This window comes from Gobius niger, assembly GCF_951799975.1.
Source record: "Gobius niger genome assembly, chromosome: 1".
NCBI classification, from domain to species: domain Eukaryota; kingdom Metazoa; phylum Chordata; class Actinopteri; order Gobiiformes; family Gobiidae; genus Gobius; species Gobius niger.
Window position 1 is genome coordinate 11,219,900 of NC_136852.1, and position 24,157 is coordinate 11,244,056.

Here is a 24,157-nt window from a genome sequence, read left to right on the forward strand (position 1 = left end):
AGTCAATCATTTCCTTCATTCATTGGGGTTCATATAAACATCCTTTTTTGGCAAATGCGAACAAGCAGCAATAAACATACTTCATCCATATATATGCCAATATTAGAAAACTCAAATTCAAATTGCAATTAAACTGCGTCATGATTTGAACTTTTTAATAATGTGCTTTAAGTTGCACAGTCGGACCAAACACAACTTTGAAAAACACCTTGCACACACAGAATTTGTCCCGTCATTTCTGCTAACCAAGCATTTCTGCTGTTACTCTCTTCTCCCCATGTAAATGTTAATAACTGCTGACAACATTCATAGACTCTTCAAAGTCAGTGCTAGTAATTGTTTTATTCTAGATACTTGTAACTGTTACTGTATGCCCTAAACACTTTATGCACATTTACTGCAGTGATGCACCTCTGCTCTGGAGTGACTGGCCACATGACACAAAAGTACTCCATGATTAATCGCCCTCAAATCAAAATAATGGTCACAATGATTGACTGGCTAAAGCTGCAGTTAATGATGTAACAAAATGTTCTCAGCAAAGAACAAAACATCCTGTATCCACTCTATCCAACCAGACTGCAAACAATGTAGTATTGCGAGCTAGTGTTTGATGTAGGGATGCACCGATCCAATACTGGTACCGGATATCAGAGCCGATACTGGAAAAAACTACGATATCGGCTACAAATATCTGATTCTGAAAAGATACTAGTTTTGGCTTTCAATGCCTTAAAAACACAACTTTTACCACAGTCTAAGTGAATATAGACGGGCTGTATATCATTGTAAAGCTAAGAACCTAGAGAATTCTGTATTTTTGTATCGCCGCGTAACCTGTGGTTAGCAATAGCATGCTAAAGCTAGTGGTAGCATGCTAATGCTAACGAAAACTAATCAAGGCTTCGTCAGAAATTATGATAGAAATACATAAATTAGAATAAAATAAATAATACAAATAAAATAACCACTGCTGAAGCCAAGTGTTTGCATTTTAGCTTAAAAAATAACTGATTGAACATATTTGTAATGATCAGATCACTTTATTTGAGTTGATTATATTATTGTAGCCTAGAGCCTGTCATATACCCAAGGATATTTAGTGCAGAAACGTCATCCTTGTTAAATGTTTATCCAAGAGTTTATCAATAGATATAATTGATAATTGATCTGTAACATCATAACAATGAAATATGACTTTATTGATCTTACAATGGAGAAGAGGTAATTATTTTTTTCACTCAGAGAAAGACACTGTTATAAAAGTCTCTTGGTATGGGTAAATATCGGACCCCAGTATCGGAATCGGTGGCAACAAAGCTGAATCGATGCATCTCTAGTTTGATGTCTTGTTTTGACGCAATTTGCTGTAAAACTAGTTACTTAAAATTTGTGTTTAGTAACATGTCGTGTTGGAATGGTTTCGTGAAATACCGCAATTATATCGTTATCGCGATATTGCATAGCCGTTACGCATATTGCAAGTTACTTCAATATCTTTCAGCCCTAGTGTTAAAATAAAGCAAACCACAGCATGTTCTGAAGGATGGGATTCTTGTGTTGGTTTATTTGTTCATAGTTTTTAATGCTTTTGTTTTAAAAAAGAATTGTAATTGCAAATATAGCAGTTGTCCAATCTTTTGAGTTCCAAGCAAAAAAACTGCAAAGCTTTGGTATAAATCATGCTTGTAATTATTTAATCAACTTTTTATTCTTCGGGTAATTGGTTTATACTCCAAGGGAAACCTCTCTTGTTGGGAAGTGGTGTTAACAATAAATCATTCAGTTTGGGGAGCCCAGTTTGAGCTCGACGTCACATGAGCCTCCACGGCAGAGCTCCGGTTACATACAGTACTTTTGTATAGCTCTAGTGTAGCCCAGTTACACAACAATCCTCTACACACAGCCTTTCAGGAAGTGGCAGCCCAGTGTCATCTGTGATAAAGCTGCCTTGTCCCTGAGGAAGCCGTGTCCATGAACCACAAGTCACAGACAAGAGTTTTAGCTTTGTGTTTTGACTTACAACTGGCCTATGATGTCGAGAAATTCTTATTCTGTGAATGTGTTTGAGAAGTTTTAGTCATGCATGCTGGCTTCCTCTTTCAAGGTTTTGTTTCTCATATGGTTACCACTGGATTATGTGACTGATAATGAAAAGGGCTGCACAAGATGGCAGTTCATACGTGTACGTAACGGTTCAGTGTGTTGCAAACTTTGTGCTATTGCAGTATCAGCTCTAATGCAATACTTATCTGAAGAAACCACGATGTCACAATAATGCAGATGCAGATGAACTCCTCAAAGCCAAATACAAAGATGTGTAGTAGCTTAAATGATTATTTTTATCATGATTTAGTCCAAATTTACACATTTTTGGTGCTGTTTTGGAGGAGTAAAGGGGTTTTGTGGAATTAAACAGCATTGTTTAGTTTTATTGTGCAGCCCTATTTAAAAGAACAGTCCTCTTCTGAATAATTCTTAATACTAAAGTTGATGTTGATGAGCAAATATCTGACATTTGCGTGGCCACAGTCTCAGGCCTTAATCCTCTTATTTTCTTTGTCCGTGCAGATTTCTGTCGCATTGACGAGCCCCTGTGCGGCGATGAGAACGCCTTAGTGAGCTTCGAGGCCATCCGTAGTATCCACAAGCAGATGGACGATGATGCCAATGGAAACGTGGACGTGGCGGAGACAGATGGGGTGAGTGCAGGCTCCTGTGGCCGTGGCGTGGAGGAGCAGAGTCCGCGTGAACCGTTGCTGGAATAAACAAATCTGCTCTCACCGGATCAAAGATTCGTGGTCAAGTAATGGCATGTTAATGTGAACAACTGCGTCTGCCTTGGGGAGGTTAGCATTAGGGTTGTGCCGATGGACGATATCATCGTCCATCGGCGATGGATGAGCAACATCACGATGGAGAGACACCATCGTGATGCCACGCCCCCTCCTGTCAGAAACACGCACTGGTCTTCTGTGGGCCTTGTAAACCTTCAAACTGTGCAGGGATTGCACTGTAAATTAAATCACGGATGTAACTAATATGCGTGCTAGTGTCAGTACCTGCCAGAAGCCACGATGTGTTAGCCGTAATTATTAAGGCAAAGACGCCGCGCTGCTATTTCTGACGCGCGGGGCTCTCTCTCTCTCTCTCTCTCTCTCTCTGCAGCTCAGAGTTTAACAGCGCGTGGTTTTGCTTAGCTTTGCTGCGTATTGAAACTTAAACCGTTTTAAAATAACGAGAATAGCTCTCACATCGGAGCTAGATGAGCGCGCGGATTATTTTCACGAAGGACCGAGAGAGGAAGAGCGAGGAGAGAGAAAGGCGGTGCGGGAGTTAAGAGGTTACGGACCGGGCGGCGCGTGGAGCGGCTTCAAAAATGTAGCTACGACGCAAACTTCTAAATATTGTCCCGTTCACCCACTGTTTCTTAAACATTACGTTAAAACTGAGCAAATGCAAATAATAAGCTCCGATTTACATTTGTATTAGAGTGATAAGAGCACTGGTATTGAGGAGTTGACGCTCTGAAGTCTTTACGCACGAGTTTTAACACATTTCTTTTGCAAAAGTCGTGTTCCGTGACTCTGTTCAGATCGTGTTTAGTTTAGATCCATTTATCCTGCAATCTGATGTTTTCCTAACATACATAGTAATATGCAGCATATATATAGGCTATTGTCTTTAAAAAAAAATGCTTATAATGAAAAATGGACGATATCATCGTCCATCACGATGGTTCACTGTAAACATCGTCAACGACCAATTAAGGGGACATCGCCCAACCCTAGTTAGCATGCATTATGATGCCAGTGCAAGAAGGAGAACTGGTTTATGATTCCAGTTTGGTACATAGTAATACTTGCACAACCCTTGAGCTTCTGTGTGTAAATGTATTATTGCACCATCTCCTAAAATGTGAAAAAGTTGATACCACAGAGGGACACAGTAATGTGTCCCTCTTTAAGGCCACACCGCGTAGCATTTTACCCAATAAATAATATTGAAATACAAGCATTAATTTTATGACAAATATTTTCATCATTGAAAAATACCTCATAAATGTACAAACAAACATGAGCCTCTGCTTTGAGCAGCTCAGTCTTATGACTGTGTTACCGGGAGTGGGTACGTCTCCAGCTCGTCTCCGTGGAGATTTTGAGATTTAAACAGGTTAGGTCCTCATCCAAATCCTTTCTTTGATTACCCACTGCAGTAATAGCATGTCCTGTGTCAAGCTGGTCATTAGAGGCATGTTTTGTATTGTGGGCAACAGTAAGGTGGCCATACCGCCTTTGCTCTGCCCAATCCCGTCAGACCTTGGAGGCTAAGCAGGGAAGGGCCTGGCAGAACTTAGATGGGAGACCGTTTTGGTGCATCAGGAAGCCTGGCCAATGTAGTGTGTGAGTGTGTGAGTGAGTGGGTGGTGGTGGTCGGAGGGGCCGATGGCGCACACTGGTTGCCTTGCTTCCGTCAGTCTACCCCAGGGCAGCTTTGGCTACAATAGTAGCTTACCACTACCGAGTAGGGAGTGAACGAATAGTGCAATGTAAAGCGTGTTTGAGTGTCCGGAAAAGCGCCATATAAAACCGATGCATTATTATTAAGGTCCAAAATGTTATGCAGTGTACCTTGATAGACTTTCACAGCATACCGTCTTATTGTGGTGCTGTACTTTTGGTAACTGTTATCATTCTGTTGAAATGTCAGTGTCGCATATCACTACACCTAACCAAAAAAGGTTAGGTGGAGCCTGACCAAATAAGTGAATGCGGCCTCTAAAGAGTCCAGATCTTAACCCCATTTAGAATCTTTGGGATGTGCTGGAGAAGGCTTTGCGCAGTGGTCGCACTCTCCCATCAACAATACAAGATCTTGGAGGAAAAGCACGACGTGGCAGAAACGTACTGAAACAATGCCACAGTGAGTGTATGCTGTAATCAAAGCGTAAGGCGTTCCAATACAGTGTGTGGTGACTGTTTTTTATTCAGACGTGCATAACCATGACGCAGCATAATACTGATCAGAAGCTATTCCCCTAAGTAAAGCAAGTAGCTTTTCATTATTTGTTATAACAATTTTGTATAGCAGCATATGAAACAGTGAAAGAATATTGTGGTTGGTTTGTGGTTTTAAAAACGCAGACAGCATGACTAATTAAGTTACTCACTGTTTACTTCCCCTCCAGTTCCTCAGAGAAGACCTGAACTACCATGACCCGAAGGCCAAGCACAACACCTTTCACGGAGACGACCAGTTCATCAGCGTGGAGGACCTGTGGAATGCGTGGAAGGGCTCCGAAGGTACAGCTTTTCTCTGTGTCAAGGCTCTAATCCGGTCGTTCCACTGTGTCCCTCCTCGATCAGAAGGCGACAGGCTACTTGACCCTTTGTGATACACCTCTGCCACACTCGTCTACTCCATTAGTTATCACTCAACAGGCCGTGGTAGCTCATCGGAAGCCCTGTTGTGTTATCGGACGTACAGGCTGCAGTGTTGAGATGTTGAGTGTGTCGGTAGAAGTGCAAAGAGCGCTGCCTGGCCTCTGCAAAAAGCTCTTCTCCTGCTCTCCCTCTATCTGCTGTGTAGGGGCATGGTCTGCATTGCAGTGATACAGCAGCACTCTGGATGTTTCAGCAAAAATCTGAGCTATTGTTGAGAATTTAGTTTCCCCCTACCAACGTGCAGCAAATTAATGAGGCATATTTAGCTTATTGTAATGTTCCTTCATCAGGGTTTCAATGGGACATTATAAGCAGGAAGTCATGTAAGGAATTGCACTGAAATACAGGCCTTAAATGTCATTCGAAACATCAAATTTGAGTGTTAAATACAATTTTTGGGTATAAAGTGACATTGTTTAACGTTTTTAGTCCAGGTGTTTATAAAAAATACTAATAATCTTGTCCAAACTACATCAGGATTCTCTGAAATTTTCTGTCTTGTTTGCACACATTGTTGCTGAAAAGTTTCCCGTTGTGTTCAATATATACAGTTTCCATCATAGTGCTGTTCACTGAAATGGATACAAGTCTCTACCATTTATTTAATACATTGATTTTTTTGCATTGCATTTATGGCATTAGAAAGAATGGACTTGCTGCTTCTTGTATAAACCCTGTTCATATAGTTCTCAAAAAACTGCTTTTTCACTTCCCTCTGGACCAGTTTTTATTCTAAAATATGAAATGCAAAGATGGAATCATACATTATAATGAGTTATCATTGTAAATAATTTGAAATTAAAGGCCTTAGATTTTGTTGATAAATGGTAATTTAGCTCAGTATAGTGTCATGAAATCTGGTTCAGAAAGTTCTCTCCCTAATGAGTAATTTAACATTTCCCTTAAAGGAACAGGCCACCGTTTTTCCATACGTGGAATATGTTCCATATGTTCTTACCTGAGCTTAGACGAGTTGATGCGTACCTGTCTGGTCTTTACGCGTGCACTCAGTCATGCAAAAAGACCAAAGATGTTATTATCATTTAGCCTCTCCTCCTCTGCTGTATGTGGAGTTAGAAGCAATAAGGTTACGTGAGCGGTTACACGATCCAAGTATAGTTACACAAAATTAAACATGTTGCTTTTCTAAGTGGATAAAAAGGGGTACTATATTGTAAGGCGTAATAATACCTTAGGAGCTCTTTGACGTCCGCGCAGTAAAGTTGAAAACGTGGAAGAGCTTGGTCGCTTCTAACTTCACCCCATTTGGCCCCATAGAGAAGAGCCGTCCAGCTAACAACATCTTAAGTCTTTTTGCGTGACTGAGCGCACACGTAAAGACCAGACAGGTACGCATCAACTCGTCTAAGCTCAGGTAAGAACACTCAGTATGGAAAAACGGCGGTCTGTTCCTTTAAAAAAAATAAGTTTGTCCATGTCAGAATACTGATATTGTGTCTTCCAAGATCTCTCCTCCGCAGAGAATGCTGAATCAGCTTCTGTGCTTCCGGTGGCTTGTTGGTTGCAGGGGACTTTGACACAGCCTGTAGTAATTCGATCCTCTGGCCTTTGTAATGTAACAAATTCTTCCAGCCACACTTCATTCTGTCTATTTTCATCCTGTGGCTGCTTTGAGTGTACACTAAGACCTTGTTTTAATCCGTGTTTTTGTCTAAACACACGTGTGTCTTTTCCTGGCAGTGTATAACTGGACTGTGGACGAGGTGGTGGAGTGGCTCATCTCGTATGTGGAGCTTCCCCAGTATGTGGAGGCCATCCGCAAAATGAACTTTAGTGGAAGCGCCATGCCAAGGTAAGCAATATATAGCACATTATTGACCTCCAGGTTTACGATGACATAAACTCTAGCTTCTGCAGTTTTGTAATGAACTTCTCTGAAAAGTATTGAGCTTCTTTTACAGTACATCAAACATCTCCAGGATGAGAATTGACATTTCAGTCACGACTGTTTGGAAGATTTATACTCGATATTGTAGATTTGCATCTCAAATGTCAAGAAACTAACAAAAAGTTGCAAAAAACTGCTGGGTGTATATTCTCAACTTTTGTAATTTGTTCAAGAACATTATCTTTTTAAGGGACAAAGCAATCGTCCTTATCGAGAAAGTCTCCAAAAATATCTTGCTGCTTCCTGCCCTGTGAGGAAGTGCTTTGGTTAATTGCAAAACTGTTTGCCAGTTTGTGACTCTCTACCTGGATATCTGAAAATGCCTGTTTTAACAATGTTCAATCTGATTAATCAGTGAATCCATTTATCACCATCTTGGGCTTAAAAGATTAAAAAAACATGTTAATAATTCATGCTGTGTATTGGCGGGGAAATACAGTATTGTCTGAACAAAAGGGCATAAAATATGGCAACTGCTAAAGTTACACAAACTGTATTAACTTTTTAATGCTGTTGCATGATTATCACTGGGTTGAAAAATGCAGTGTTTGTGATAATGTGCTAATTTTAACCACTCAAGTTGTGATTTTGATTCAACCAAATTAAATGCATTCAAATAGATCACCCATTTTGCAGGAGGTGTGAAAAACCACACGTGATATCTAGATTGTGACAACTATTTATGTGTGTCAGCAAATTGTAATGACAAGAAGACCGAAAGTGTCGCAACAAAGGTACCGTCCTCAAGTGGAGAAAGGTGATGCACGCGAGGAGTGAAGCCTGGCTTGCTGAAATTGCTCATAAGAAGTACAAGCAGTTTGTGGACGAGCGTTGCTTATTTGTCGAGAGGCGGCGGTTGATAAATTGATGGTTTGGTGCATGGATTTGGGATCACGGTTATTTCAGGTTGTTTCAGTTTAAACGCTTTTGCTGTTGTTGTGTCTGTTGTAGCTTTGTGTTTCCATTAGAAAGCACAGAAATGAACTGGAAATAGAGGCGCGTCATGTGATTCATGTTAGTCTTGTTGACCCTTAAGAGCTGTTCTTTGTTTAGTTTATATTATTTTGACCTGTGTGTCTAATCGCTTATGTCTCTCATGTCCTCCCTGTCGCTATGATATCGCCTCCTTCGCCTATGCTCTTAGCACAAGGAAAAAAATGAATTTATAGAGCAACTTTTACAAATGCTTTTGTCTTCTGTGTTGTATGAAGATGCTTGAGGTGGAACATGAGACCCTGTCTATGCATGAGCCAGACTTAGAAGCTTTTTTAAAGAAATGTTCCCTTTCACTTAGAAAATATTATTGCACAAAACATTGCTCTTCAGTTCCAAGGACTGTCTGTGTCACAAGAATTGAGCACTAATCTTGCATGTTTGTCTGTATATGATCCAAATAATGCCATTAGAGCAGTTGGAAGTACAGATTTGTCCCGATATGTCCCAATGTTTCCCAATCCACAGATAAAAAAAGCAATTTTTTAATGGACAATGACATGGATGTTTTCGGGAAGCAAGTTTAGCTTCAACTCTGTAAGCTTAGAGTAAAGGCTTATTTTCTAACCCAAGTGCGTGCTACTGCTATTGTCATAAAGTAATGTAACTAATGATAATGCTTTTCGGGGCTGGTGTTTTATTTCTTTTTTATTTCTAGTCTCAGGGGAGACAGTGGATCCAAGGATAAACACACTAACAGAGATGATCAAAGATTGGAGGGTTTGATCATGCTTGTACCAGGTCATTCTGTCGTCGTGTCCTTGAACATGACACTTTTCCTTTGTATGAATGCAACGAGTGATAGGTGGCAGTTGGTGTTGCCATTGGCGCAGATTTTGCCTGGCTCTGCCATACTATTCCCTGTACATTCCACGCAGGGAATCAGTCTGGTCACGGAGCAGTTTAAATGGGTTGGCCTAACACGCACAGATTGTCAGTGAAATAAACCACTTAGCAATTACCAGATGTGACGACAGCTGTAGTCCAATTCACAAAATATGAAGTGAATATAAACTCACGCGGAGAACACGAAGGCAAAATCCTCGACTACTTCATCCATGAGTAGTTTTGGCTAATGTTGATTGAGCTAACAACTTGGTGATGCAGCGAGTGACGTAACCTTGTCATTTCTCGTGCCGTGTGTTGTGATTGGTTCGGCCTTAGCCGCCAATCAGCAACTTGTTTACCGTGTATGGCCAGACCCACCTTCTTTCGCTCAGAAAAGAAGTGGGTGTGGTTTATCAGGCTAGCGCAGATTGGCAGCCATGCTTACGTCAGACCTTGGCAGGGCAGCTGTGGTTAGTGTGTAGCTTACCACCCCGAAAATGACACTATATTCTGTCCAACCTATGCCTCATATTAATTTTAATATTAATATGCCATGTGTCGCACAAACACACCAGAGCTGGCCCTTGCTCTATTGTCTGGTGCATTGATTTGTTGTTCTTTCTAGGCTTTGTAATATGCCCCGGTGTATTTTGTTGCATGTGTTTGTATCGGACAGTAGAGGGCTGGGCACTGATCTTGAAATGAACAAAGAATGTGGATTATAGCCTTTTATTGTTTGTGTTATGGGTACCGTTCTTGTCTGATTTGTCCCTTGCTTTCATAGGCTCGCTGTGAAGAACTCCACTCTGACAGTGTCCATCCTGAAGATCCTGGACCGGAGCCATGTGCAGAAGCTGCAGCTCAAAGCTCTGGACACAGTGCTGTTCGGAGCTCCCCTCAGTACGTCTCTTCTGTTGTATTTAACACACTACACACACACTACAGCCATATAAATCACTAATGTTGTTGTAGGGACATTTCAGAGTTGCCTTTACACGTTTTTTATGTGCTACAAATAAACAACTGTAATCGATTCGACAAGTATTGATTTGCTGCCGGCTTGTTGAGCTGTGAGTTTGTAATGTGTGTTTTATCATCTTTAACAAGTCTAGTTTGTCCAAAGGCAACACCTGAACTCGGGTTGAGATAGGTTTTAATCCATTAATTTGTTCATTTGTGTAGCTTTGACGGGAAGAGTGCGGTGAAAGCCTGGCCTGTGTGTGGCATGTTTCATTGTGACTGCGTTAAAGTCGACTCCCCGTGAAGTCATTCTCTCAGACTGTCTGCAGGTGACAGCCTCTCAAAGACACTCCATGACGCCTTCTCCCAGCCAGTTGTTGGGCCATAATAGTATATTCTGCTTCAAATGAACACATGCTGAAAAGAGTGTGTGTATAAAATATATAATATATATAAAGCAAAGACTTCCTATCTCATCCAGTATTTTATAACTGTAAATCAGACCCACTTACCACTGACTCCTCATGATTTTTCAGCCACTGTTTGCATGCTCCTCAACTTAAACAAACTCGTGTTACATAAGGCTGAAGAGACAGACCATAGACGACAAATGCCTTTCCGGTTTAGACGTGGACATGGTGAATAAACCAAAGGATTTATTTCCTCAGTGTTTGTGCTGTGAATTGTATCTATGTTTAGCCTCTCAGTGTCACAAATTCTTGGAGACTCAAGTCACATGGTGTTAAGCATATGGCCTCTGGTTCTAAATAACCGTCCTGAGGCTATGTTATATGGTAGTTGGGTTTGGAGAAAGCGAGAAACCTTCCTTTCAGTTTAGGTTTGCCCTAATTTCAATTCAGGTACAGTATTTGTTGGTCGATTGGGAACACTTGAAACGGGCGTCACACTCAGCTGCTGCTCATGTCGCAGGCACATCACAGAAGCCTCTTTTTACAATCCTGTACCTCTTCAGACAGTTTTACACATGTAGTTTACATAACTCAACCTGCTGTTAGGGATGTCATGGTTAACCGGTTTTACAATCACGGCGGTTATAAAAGCTAAGGTTAATCGTAAGGTGTGCGCACTCACCGGAAAGACTCAAGTAACGGCGTCCAGTGTTAAATCCACCCCAATACACATAGTCAGTGTCAGGAGAAAGGTGATGCACGCGAGGAGTGAAGCCTGGCTTGCTGAAATTGCTCATAAGAAGTTCGAGCTGTTTGTGGATGAGCGTTGCTTATTAGTCGAGAGGCGGTTGATAAATTGACAGTTTGGTGCATGGAGTTGGGCTCACGTTTTTTTCAGTTTTAACGCTTTTGCTGTTGTTGTTTGTCCTCGGGCCGCCTATTGAACAGGCCCAGTCTGAACTTTAGGTAAATGTGCCCTGCTCATGTGCATATGGAGCTGTATCTCCTCATCCACACACTAGCCTGCTCAGGGCGGCTGGTTTTTCACTTTATTTTCACCAGTGGCTGGTCTGTTTTGAGACTTTTATTTTTTCATTGAGACACTTGTTCTGGTTTATTATTAGTTCCTTTTCTGGTTAAATTTCAGATACTTTAACTTTTTTTTGGTGGTGATGACGGTGAGGAACTCACGGTGTGTGTCACGTGACCGTGGTATGGCGGTAATCCAGTTACCGCCCCAGGCCTAGTTGTAACTTTGTGCTTTCATTAAAAAGGTCAGAAAAGAACTGTGGAAATAGAGGCGCATCATGTGATTCATGTTAGTCTTGTTGACCCTTAAAAGCTGTTTATGTTATTTTGACCTGTGTGTCTAATCACTTATGTCTCTCATGTCCTCCCTGTCACTATGACTCTTAGCACAAGGAAAAAATGAATTTACAGAGCAACATTTACAAATGCTTTTGTCTTCTGTGTTGTATGAAGATGCTTGAGGTGGAACATGAGACCCTGTCTATGCATGAGCCAGACTTAGAAGCTTTTTTAAAGAAATGTTCCCTTTCACTAAGAAAATATTATTGCACAAAACATTGCTCTTCAGTTCCACGGACTGTCTGTGTCACAAGAGTTGGGTTAGACACATAGTCAGTGTCAGGTTAAATAATCCAACGTGCAAAGAGCAAATTTGACCAATTTTCGCATTATGTTGTCAAAAGAAGAGTCCCAAAAAACCATGTGCAGCTACATTTGTTATGCCATTTAAAAATAAGGAATGTCTTCTGAAAGCATTCACACCAATTTGCTTCTTCTATATATGGCCAACAATATTCTTCTATAGCTTATTTAATATTTTAAAATCATTATTTCATTGATAAACATAAACATATGAGATGTTCACAGAAGAAGAGAAGAGATCACAGGCTGAATCTTCATTTACAATTAAAACAATCCTTAAACAAAAATAAAAATGGTCATATGATATCTCAATTTTCTTTCTTAATACGTGGGTGTTTGTAAAATTGCAATACTTTTCCTCAAGATAATCCTGACATCCCTTCTTGCCTTCAGTACAAAGCACCTCCATCGTAATCATTCATAATCATTGATACGCGTTTTCTGTTGCTCCCAGTGAACAGACATAACCACCTGAAGGACTTCATGCTGGTCGTGTCCATAGTGATCGGGATGGGGGGCTGCTGGTTCGCCTACATCCAGAACCGCTACTCCAAAGACCACATGAAGAAGATGATGAAGGACCTGGATGGTCTGCAGCGAGCAGAGCAGAGTCTACATGACCTGCAGCAGAAGTGAGTCCTTTACACACGGCGGATCTGTGGTGCTGTCAATGGCTGTAGAAAATATGTTTGTGATGCTTTCAGTCATCCAGGGGTTATCAATTGTGTAGATTTTCATCATGTGGTTGGTTGAGTTCTTAAGAAGCTTCTTGTAGTCAATTATATGACTCTACATAGATGACATTTGCTACATTGTGGTCTTTAATAAGTGTGTGCTTTATTTGTCTTTGTACAACCGAATTATTATTGATTGACTGCAGAATTCTTCCGCAGTCAATTATTGGTTTTGCACTTTTTTCTGCATTTTATGCAATTTCTGCACTTTGTGCATGTTCAGCTTCTGCAACTTGTGGGTTTTGAAAAAAAAAATTGGTCTTCTGCAGTTTTCCAGTTTTTTTATACGAGAGTTTGAAATTTTTGCATTGGTGTGTATGGGGGAATCCAGCCAATGGGGAGACTCCAGGCCTTTCAGCCATTTGTGCAGCTTCTGCCAATCAAGCACTGAGGCCATTTCAACAGTTTGACCAGTTTATGGAATATAAAAGTTTATGCAATATTAATAATTTATGCAAAGTAACACTTTATGGGATTTAACCAGTTAATGCAATTTAAAGCGTTTATGCAACTGACGAGTTTATGCCATTTAGGACTTTTGAATTTTAAAGAGTTTGTGCAATTGACATAATTTATGCAAATTAACCCATTCATGCATTTTACCACTTTATGCAGTTTATACAGTTCATGCAACATGACATTTTATGCATTTTACCAGTTTATGCAAATTAGATTATGGAAATTAAGCAATTTATGCAATTTGAACAGTTTATGCAATTTCTGCATTCGCTTCCCGCAATTCCGCAGTCAATCGCAATGGCGCAGCATTTCTAGTTATTATTGTCATTGTAATTATTGTCTGATATTTCCAAATGTCTCGTCTATAATCGTGCGTTTGATGCTTCTTAAACTGTAAATTGTCAGTGTTGAACTGTTACTGCAGGGTATGCTTTATCAGGGGAATAGGAGTGATTTATTCAGCACATTCATGTGTAGTAGGTACTTCAGAGGGAGCGCGTTTAAAAGACAAAAATGAGCAGATCCTGAAACAAAAATAGTAAGTCACTGGGCCCGATCTTGTCTCAAAATGGAGACGATAGCGTGACATTTTGCGCTCAGTAGGAGCACACTTTGTGATCTTGCCACTCCAGACTTAGCGCATTTAAGTGGGCACTGTTTTGTTGCCAATCCGCGCCACAGCCTCTTTTTCTCTCGAGACGTGAACAGTGTTTAGCTCACGATGGGGTAAAAAGTTTTTAGTTTTACCTGTGAGACTCAAAGGCTTAAGAAAGAACGCAAGGCAGCGCAATGTAAACGAGGAAAGGAATGTCAGCGGCGTTCCCATCAGTGCAGTCACATCTTCTTGTGACGCCCCCTCACAAGTGGCGGAGGCGAATGGCGCATATACAGCTCCGCCACTCGGAAAATAATTCGCCAAGAGCCTGCTCCCCTCCGTGCACCGCCACAAGATCTGGCCCTCTGTCTCTTTTGGTTCCAAAATTATAAGCAAAGTCTGGAACATGAAATTATAAAATTATGATCTGGTGGTGACCAATATTCCTTGCAAAGTTTCTCAGTTCCCCCGAGTCCTAGGAAATGTTAAAGCTCTTTCCATTGCAAAAAACACCCAAGAATCCCGATCACTTTCGGTTCCTGAGATATCGGCCTTTTATCGGAGTCAGAGCGGCCGATATTGTAAAGTGCCCAAATATCAGCTCGTCTGCGTTGCCAATTATAAACCGTATTTTTCTTCCTCCACAGCGTGATTATATATTATTGTGTAACAGAAGCCCCACAAAGAATCAGCTGATTTAGTGTTTGAGCCTAAAATAAAACAGATAATCGTTTTCTAGCAACTGGAGCAGAAGAGAAAGAACTGGTTGAGAATGTCTGGTATGTGAGGTCTTTGCTCTTTCCTTTAAAGGATGTTGCTGCACTTCACCTTCACCCAGGTCTGCTAACAACATATGGTGCGATCTCAAATTAAAATGAGTTGTTGTTGTTCTAGCACATACCGTACCTTTTTGTAATGTTTGGTTTGCCTTGTCTTGCTGAACTTTACACACAGCACAATTAAAGAGGGAACACGGAAATCTATTGGGAACTGTAAATGTCCTTAAAGCATCTTTCAGGGGAGTTAATGAAGCGCTAACAGGAGGCGCTTTATTTTTACATTGTTGCTGCAGAGTTGAGACGGTTGGTTGTCAGAGTAGCACCAAACCTGTGCCAAAAGTCCAACAATAAGGCGCCTCTCTCAGCCCATTAACTTTCTTACACTTTACTGGAATGTGTGTCTGTCATCAGTACAGCAGAAGTCCAGCTCCAGCTACAAAGAAAAGTCTCACAAATCATTGAAGGACTCGTGTTATTCTACCACTACTAATGGTCCTGTATTGCTCCATCTCAAGCACTTGACCTCTTGCTTTAGCAGTCTTTATGGAAAATTGTTTGAACCACTAACCCCTCTTTCATTGTTTGGAAAATAAGGGTACAGGGTCTTGAACCATGCTGTGTAAAGTGTGTACACGGTCCCTGTCTTTGCACCTGGATCTGGAGCTTCCTGTGTGAGAGTCTACAGAGACCGTGTTGTCTGTTGTTGCCCTCTGTGGCGGAAGGGAGTTCGCTTGCCTGTGGCGCTGTTGTGTACGCTCTGATCCCTGCTGCCAGCTGCACTCTTTCCATACCTTTAAGCAGATCCTGGAGCGGTGTCGAGTGGCGCAGAGGGAGGAGGGAGTTCTTGTGTGTCCCGTTGCTGGAGATGGTGTTAGGCATGACTGCCCAATGTGCTGGCTCCAGCGCTAATTCACCCACATTTGCTCTTGACGTGGTGCGCAGACTGCCAGACTGGCTGGACCACAGGAACTGTCAATGTGTCCAGAGAGTTTGGACTTGCCCGACAGTCTTACAGTGATGCATTTGTCAGGCTTTGCACAATATTTTCATACCCTATAATTGGTATTTCCTGTTTTATAACTATAACAGTTAAAAGTACACACAATGTCATTGTTTCCAGCTGAGGGCACATGGATTGGATTGGTTAACCTTTCACCCCCCGCCTTAACTGAGCGCATCTCTCCATTTCGGCTTTACCCAAATCTAAAGGTCTCTTGACTGGAGATCAACGCTGTAATACCTCATTTGAAAGCTAAGACCTACAAATTAGAAGAGAAACTTTGCACATCAATTACCAGAGGCAGGTGCGTAGGAGATGAGGGAAATCCCAGCATACATGGGTAAAAATAATAATAGTTCTTGCACACTGCTAAGACCTAGTGATCGTAACTTTGTTGCACATTGTCGCCACGTTTTTGTCATATTTGTGAAGCGTTTTTGTTGCTTTTCTGATACATTTTTGTCACTTTTTCATGGCTTCATTCATTCATTTTTGTCGTGTCTTTGCCTTGTTTTTGTTGGTTTTCGGCACGTGTTTTGTTGCTTATTTGCTGTATTTTCATCCTTGTTTTCGTTGCTATTTTAATGTTTTAAAGCTTTTAGATTTGGGTAGAGCCAAACTGGAGAAAATGTGCTTGGTTCAGGTGAGGGTTAAGAGGTTTAGACGTACTTTATTATTGTTGGGAAATTTGTCCTCTGCATTTGATCCTTTAGTGTCTCTAGGGCAGGGGTCACCAACGTGGTGCCCGGGGGCACCCAGGGGCCCTTTGGGGCATGTCCAGTAGCCCTTGGGACTTTTTCTAAAGTGTAAAACACTTCTTTTTCTTGAATCTAATTCTTAAATTACAGTTATTTCGGATCTTGTGACTCAGTATGAGTTTAAAATAAAGCTATTTTAATATAATATGGGGTCAATATCCTATAAGTGAACAGTGTACGTTTAAGTCTTTAGGATTTGTTTTTAACTGGTAGCCCTCGAACAACTTAATGCTCTTAAAGTAGCCCTCAGCTGAAATAAGGTTGGTGACCCCTGCTCTAGGGCAACCAGCGCCCGCACAGGGCAACCTTCCCAGATTTTGACCTAGAGACATGGCCAGAATCACCAAACTGCAGGATCAACCAATGTGCATGTTTTAGGTGGCTGAGGAAAGCCAGAGCATCGTGAGAAAACCCACTCAGACAAAGTAAATATGCCTCCTCCGCACAGCCCACTGTGGCTGGTAATCGAAAGTGGGACACTCTTGTGGTGAGGCAGGAGCTCTAACCACTCAGTATTGTTTCCTGAGAGAAACGTTGTAACCAAATAGCTCCAAATGAGCCCTGTAAAGACTCACCAGACGTGTTGCTATCGCCTGTGCATAACGCAGTTGCTACCTGTGTTTTTTAATCCTTTGACATTTGTGACTTTATCCCATCTTCCCCTCGGCGCCACATCCTCTGTGTTTGTTTCAGTGCCAGTGCTCTGAAATCTGTGCGTGAGAATAGCAAAGGGTCAGGGTCGAACGCATTAGCGGGACGGTACCTAACTTCTTTTTCCACAGCAGACTCTCCGGATCATCTTTCGGTTGTGAGTGGACTGTTGCTGCGAGGGAGGAGAGTGCTGCCCTCTAGTGACTAACATATGGCATAGCATTATTGTTCTAGGAGTCCTTGTCATTTTGTTTATTCGTGTCATCTCAGCAATGGGTAGAGTTGCCAAAAACACTTACTGGAGAAATAATAATGTCACTAATAATATTGCAACATATTGAAAAACATATGGAAAAAGAACTGATGTTTAAAATCAGCTTTATTTCATTTTTGTAAGTCGACGTTAAGCTTTTGCTACTTGTAGATTTTCTCACATTGGAAAGAGATTTGAATAAATGCATTTTTTAGGGTTTTGTGTTGAATAGAGTTTTTTTTATGTTCATGAACTGTTTGTAAAGGTAAAAATATGCTGTGCTTTAACATGAGTAAATAAAATGTAATTGAAAATGAGATCAATCAATTAAAGGGAAATGACTTTGATTGACTGAACACCCACGCCTTAATACAAATGAGACTGCATGGAGTTATGTAACGGGAGTGGGGCCCCTCAGACAGTGGCAGGGAGATTGTCTAATAGGCCGGTGTAAAAATATCTCTGTTGATGTGCCCTTGTTTCTACTGCGCCGGTTGGAAATGGCGAGCTGACAGCTGCTCATTCCGCGCTGCTGCTGATGTCACATTACCGAGTTGCCGAGCAGCTGAGCAGCCCTGTGTTTTCTGTGGGTTATCCATTGTTTCCGTTCAAGCATTTCAAATAAAAGTCACCTTTAATGGACACTTCCATTAATGAGGAAGAATTGACTTTTAAACCATCATAATTTTCCTTAAAACAAGCGTTACAAATGAGTGCTACTAAAATCTGTTGCTGTTTTTCAGACAATCGTGCTTTGTGTTTTTTCTTGTGAGATTGTCTTATGTCATACAGTGCATTATCCGTCCTCTGCTCTCCAGGTTGCAGATTGCGCAGGAGGAGCACCGGACTGTGGAGGTGGAGAAGGTGAATCTGGAGCAGAAGCTGAGAGATGAGATCAACACGGCCAAACAGGAAGCTCAGCGTCTGAGGGAGCTCCGCGAGGGCACAGTGAACGAGCTCAGCCGTCAGAAGTACGCCGAAGAGGAGCTGGAGCAGGTATCCGTTTCATCACAAAGAAAGCTATTAATGGCACTGACTCATTTAGCCTCTTACATTAAAGAGCCACATAAATGAAGCCTGAAATTAGGGTGACCTGATATCCCTCATCTTAGTCTCTGTCCTACCAAATTAGAAGATGTCCCACTTTATCAATGGATATGCACTGCAGTGGATAAAGAGACATTTGTGTTGAACCTGATAATATTAGCTTTAGGCGATACAATTTTAGCAAAGACATTGGTTTGCAAATAAACACTTGTAAATTTAAGCATTACTTTCTTCTTAAGTCATGTAGGCAGCAACCTCTCTCTCTCTCGGTAAAGCTGCATTTTGTTGTCTTTTTTTTTTTTTACTAAGAGCCATTATGGTCCTGCAGAAAACGGCTTTTGAAAAGTTAACAGCTAGCTTATCAGCTAAACCCATTTGAGACCTACAAATGTCTTCTTCTGAGAAACTGAAGAGGCACCAAGAGCCACCTATACCTGCAGCACAGTGGAGGCGTCACAAGAGGAGCTACAGGAAACGAGGAAAGGACAAACAAAGAGGTACCCGGGCGAGACTCACAGCTAAGCCACACATGCCCTCTATTGTTCTGGCTAATGGACGTTCACTGGAGAATAAAACAGATGAACTGCTAAGCTCGTCCTAGAAGATGGTGAAAGACTGTTGTACATCGGAGGGAGCTGTGCAGGAGGAGGAGTTGACCAGTGCAGGACACCATGCTCTGAAGCAGGGACATACCCAAGAGGCGCTGCACTACAGGATCAGAGGAGACTGAGGGCAACCAGCCAGGTTTCCTCCGGGTACTATGGTTTCCCTAATCTCCAAAAACATGCTGGTCAGGTTGGCCCACAGTGGTGGCGCGGCTCAAAACTAACACCTGAACACTACTTCATTGTACGCTTGCACAATGACAAATAAAGCACTTACTCACTTACTTGCAATGTCCCAGCAAAGTGCTCAAATGGTCCCTGCTTTCTACAATTGGAGGTGTAGCTGTACTACAATATCTAGCTTCTTAAAGAAGACATTAATAAATAGAAATGTGTAATTGGTTTGTACTTTCTTTTTCTTTCTCAGCTATTTTGTTTATTGTTGAAGACTTTGGTGATAGAAAATAACTCACCAACAACAACTTCCTTAGGTGCGAATGGCTTTGAAAAAGGCTGAAAAGGAGCTGGAGTCCCGCTGCAGTTGGTCTCCCCCTGAGTCCCTCCAGAAGTGGCTGCAGCTCACGCACGAGGTGGAAGTGCAGTACTACAACATCAAGAAGCAGAACGCGGAGCGGCAGCTCCTAGTGGCCAAAGAGGGGGTAAGTGTCTACAGGAACGCTTAGCGCTTTGAATGAACTCCCCAAGCGTCCGCTGAAATGTCAATGTTCATGTTCCAGGCAGAGAAGATCAAGAAAAAGCGGAACACTCTCTTTGGGACTTTCCACGTGGCTCACAGCTCTTCTCTAGATGATGTGGACCACAAAATCTTGGCAGCAAAGTAAGGCTTTGATCACAATTTTGTAACTTATCTTTGTTGTCATTGATAATGAATGGTTCCATTTACTTACATTATGAAGTGAAAAAAAGTTGGAGTTTGGAAAATATTTAATAGGGGATACACAACATTCAGAAACATGTTTTACCAGCTTTTAGCAATTGCTGCTGTAGTATTTATAATTGCACACAGTTATATCATCTCCTCTTTGGCAATATAAAGTACATGGTTTTAGGCCTCCTGTGTTATATAATGTAATAGCACATGGAACTGCCTTGTGACTATTTAAAACCCATAATCAATTATCAAACTGCTCATTCTAACCTGTTGTATGCTCAAAGTGTGTTCCTTACAGCACTATTTATTTCTTCGCTTGCCTTTGACTAAAATTGAAAGCTTGTACGGTTTTATCAATAAGGATAATTTGAAATGCACCAAACAGCCAACAGAGTTCTCTCTCACACACAGTAGTTTCATATTATACAATGAAACATATCAAATCAGAGGTTTAATGTACAGCTTCTTGGATTTGAATGGCCTCTGTCGTGTCCAGGCAGGCTCTGGGGGAGGTGACTGCTGCTCTGAGGGAGAGACTGCACCGCTGGCAGCAGATCGAGATCCTCACTGGCTTCACCATCGTCAACAACCCCGGGCTGCCGTCTCTGACCTCTTCGCTCAACCTGGACCCGAGCTTCATGGGTGGCAGAGCCACGCCCCAGCACCTCTTCATGACCGACGACATGGATGAGCGGGAGGAGGACATCCTGCCTGGAACTCTGTCATGTAAGACGTCCGAGTCCGGGAGCCTGTCTGGGGGAAGTAGCAAGTGGAGCTCTAGGCACTCCAAGGGCCTCCCAGGGAAAAGCAAAAACCAGCACACATAGCCATTTGGACCTAAGTGAACAAACCTACCTTGTCCTCGAGCAGGCGATCTGTTTGACAAAGAGTCCTGTTTTACATTTGTCTAATGTTCCATGTGTCAAGTCACACAACTGTTTTGTTTTCACCCAGTTTTAGTTCATGTCATGACCTTTGTTAAAAGGATTTTTTGGAAAGTGTTTTTCTGATTCAGACTATTTGAAAAGACAGTGTGACCAAATCAAAAAAGAAAATATATATTTCTTAATATAAACATTTTGTGATGCAACATTTGTAGTGTCTTTGACTGCATAAACATCTCTAGGTCACCATAGAGTTATTTCTCTGCTTTTATTTAGAAGTGCACAACTTTTTGGTAGAAAAGCTGCTTTTCAAAACGAAATCCTCACTGATCTCTTAAATTCCGGCTGAAATCCATGTCAAAATAACAGTTTTGAGTAGTTGTGTTTAGGTTGAAGCTATGTTGTAGAGCTCAAAAACAAGCAGGATCTTTTTGACCCTCAGAACACAATGTTGGATTTTTTTCTTCTTTACTCACAATCGCGCAAAATGTTGAGCAGCTCTCAATCTTATCTAAAGCAAACTCCGCTAACCCCACGATGTGTTAATGATATTCCTTCATTTGATAAGGAAATGTGATTTAATATATGCAGTACATGAGACATTTATACACCGGTTTGAAGTTATGTCAAATTTTCATCTGTTGTATGTTCATTTGCACAGGCAGACACTTGTTCATACACAAGGTACAGAGAAGAAGCTTTTAATTTAGTCACCACTGGTCTGTGTCTTCCAACATATTCCCATAAAGATCATAAACCAAAAGCTATGAGGGAAGTCCACCATGTTTGCTGTCAGGTGGAAATGATGTCCATAGAGTTACAAAAGGTAAAACAATGCAGAAAAGTGAAAGCAGAAAAGCCACAGAACGACTCCAATTACGGCACTCACTTCTGGTGTATACATTTTTTATTATTTATGTATACGCCGAGCAAAAACTAGCTCTCTGTTTCTTTCAATTGGCTTTTTGTTAATGTTTCATACTAGTCTTTTGGTCACTATTTTGATGCTCTCTACAACTACAAAAGGCTTCGAGTAAATGAGGTTAGATATTTGTCAGGGTCTTCTCGAGTTCCCTCACATGTCCTGCTGTAACATGTACCAGATCTGACAGAAACTCACGGTGAGAAAAGCCGTGCAGCACCCCTCCCCTCTGCTGACTGTTTCCATTAGCGCCTTCATAATTGTTTGGCCTGACTGCAGATGCGTTGCTGGAGCGGAGACCCAGTGAGCTGCGGCCCGTCGCCCCCGAAAATCGTCGACTCTGCAGGAAATACTCCGGTTGGACATTACTTCATGCCGCCACCTCTCACTTTCCCGCCTCGGCCCGAGACTTCGAGTTCTCAGAGCTGCAGTAGTGTGTCATTCATTGCGCATTTAGCTGGAGTGAGGCACACCGCTCAAAGGAACAGGGCGGTGTGCAAATTACTTTCATTCCACTTCATCCTCACCACTCCTGATGTCCTGATATGTCGTTATGTCTAGTCGAAAGGGCTTGTTTCATTGTGTGTTGTTTCTTCATTTGTAAATGTGATTCGGAAAGATTACAGTCGGGTGTTGGAATGATGATAAAGCTGTTTGTCTTCAGCTGAATAATACAAATAAATAGGTAATGACAAAAAAAAAAACTCCTGTCCTCCAGCACCTGACGATCTTTCCTCCCTTTGTGTTTTCTCCTTTCACCGAGCTGCATTTTGAACCTATCTGAATACCGCTGTTGTTCTATTCCCGCAGCTCCCAGTATGATGTCCCTCCGCCAACGCCACATTGACCCGTCGCTGGCCATGGGCTCCCAGAGGTTTGTAGAGAGCTGCCTGCCCCCGGGGCCGATGGGGCAGCAGGGGGAGGGCTCGTACGCCAGGCCCAGGGCTGTGCTGAGGCAGGTTCGCAGTCAGTCGTTCGGCCAGGTGGACGCGCTCCCTCTGCCCCCCCTGTCCGCCGCCGTGTCCCACCCCTCCATCTCCTTCTCTGTGTTCAACCACCCTGTGCCAGCGCTCTCCTCTTCATCTTCCTGTCTGCCCAGCGCGGTTTTCCACTCTTCTTTTCAGCCCATGGAGCCCATTCCTGACGTGTCTTCGTCAGAGGCCAATCTGCTCTCCTCGTGCAGCGACAGCCTTGGGTATTCTTGTCTCCGCTGTGTTCCACTCACACGGCATGCGCATGTGTCTTCCTAACCTGTTTCATTACGCGCAGTAGAGACCACTGGAGACTGGAGCTTAACATGTTTTTCTTGCTGTTTTCTAGACGTGACCTTTCAGTGGTGTTGCGTGTGCCCTTTGATGGGATTTCAGCTTGAACACACTTTTCCTGCTGACAGTTTGGCTGCATCGCTAACAAGTGGCTGCGTAGTGTGTAGTGATGTGTTCACGTTCTTGTGTTTTATGACAAAATATTGGAGGGCAGTGGCCATTATGCAAGTGCACAAATATGCACAAATTGGCCACATACTGTATCTGTTATGGCTTAAAATGCTTTAAAAGAAGGGGATGTGGAAATGTTTCATAAGCTTCATAAACACTACCTCTCTCGGGCCCTAGCAGTGTTGTTTTCGTGAACGAAGATGATGGCAACATTTTTTTTTTTTTCGCACCTTTTTTTAATGACGATAACATAGCGATGACGAGCTAATAATAGCTTTTTGGGGACTAAAACATGACGAAACATTAATGCGTTTATGTCAATGAGACGAGACGAAAATGGGAGAAAGTGGTTCATTAAAGGGATTTTTCAAGATTTTTAACATAGGGCCTAGATATATATAACTATATATATATTTAATCCATGCAGGCCTTATATTTAGTAGAGTTTAGTGGTGCTAGGCTAGTGCTCGGCCAGCGCATGTCTATGGTAACTAGTAGTCTTGGAGAGGTATTTAATACCTCTCCAAAATCATCGGGTAGTTCTCCAAACGTTGCCATATCTGATTTGTAGAAAGCTCCTTTGTGAATCCCACGTTGTAACATTACGTAGTAAATACTGTAGATCCGGTAAATTAGCAGATCACTCACTTACAACCAGGAAGCTGACGCTGCTCAAATATAAGTTCTTTTAAATGCAAAATGGTTATATTTCGAAAAATATTCAGTCAACACAGACATTTATAGCGGTAGTCTGGTGTTATAAGTGATTTGCCTCTGGTGCACTGTGCTTGGGTCAGACTATTTTAATGCAGGCTACTAGTTACCATAGACATGTGCTAGCCTAGCACTAGCCTAGCACCACTAAATTCTTCAAATATAAGGACTGCAGGAATTAAGAATTATATATATCTCCAGAAATCAACCAAA

The 24,157-nt window shown here is 41.9% G+C and overlaps 1 protein-coding gene across 2 annotated transcripts in view; it reads left to right on the forward strand.

Moving 5' to 3' along the window:
- The window catches only part of stim1a (stromal interaction molecule 1a), a 30,416-nt gene that overhangs the window by 4,015 nt on the left and 2,244 nt on the right, over window positions 1-24,157 (forward strand). The window contains exons 3-13 of one of the 2 annotated variants that reach the window (XM_079574119.1): window positions 2,572-2,702; window positions 5,189-5,303; window positions 7,146-7,257; window positions 9,959-10,074; window positions 12,670-12,847; window positions 18,263-18,440; window positions 19,588-19,755; window positions 19,834-19,934; window positions 20,485-20,714; window positions 22,074-22,151; window positions 22,605-22,668. In XM_079574119.1, the coding sequence (XP_079430245.1) occupies window positions 2,572-2,702; window positions 5,189-5,303; window positions 7,146-7,257; window positions 9,959-10,074; window positions 12,670-12,847; window positions 18,263-18,440; window positions 19,588-19,755; window positions 19,834-19,934; window positions 20,485-20,714; window positions 22,074-22,151; window positions 22,605-22,668 (1,471 nt within the window). The remainder of the gene's footprint in view (window positions 1-2,571; window positions 2,703-5,188; window positions 5,304-7,145; window positions 7,258-9,958; window positions 10,075-12,669; window positions 12,848-18,262; window positions 18,441-19,587; window positions 19,756-19,833; window positions 19,935-20,484; window positions 20,715-22,073; window positions 22,152-22,604; window positions 22,669-24,157) is intronic. The other variant, XM_079574120.1, reaches the window with a different exon arrangement.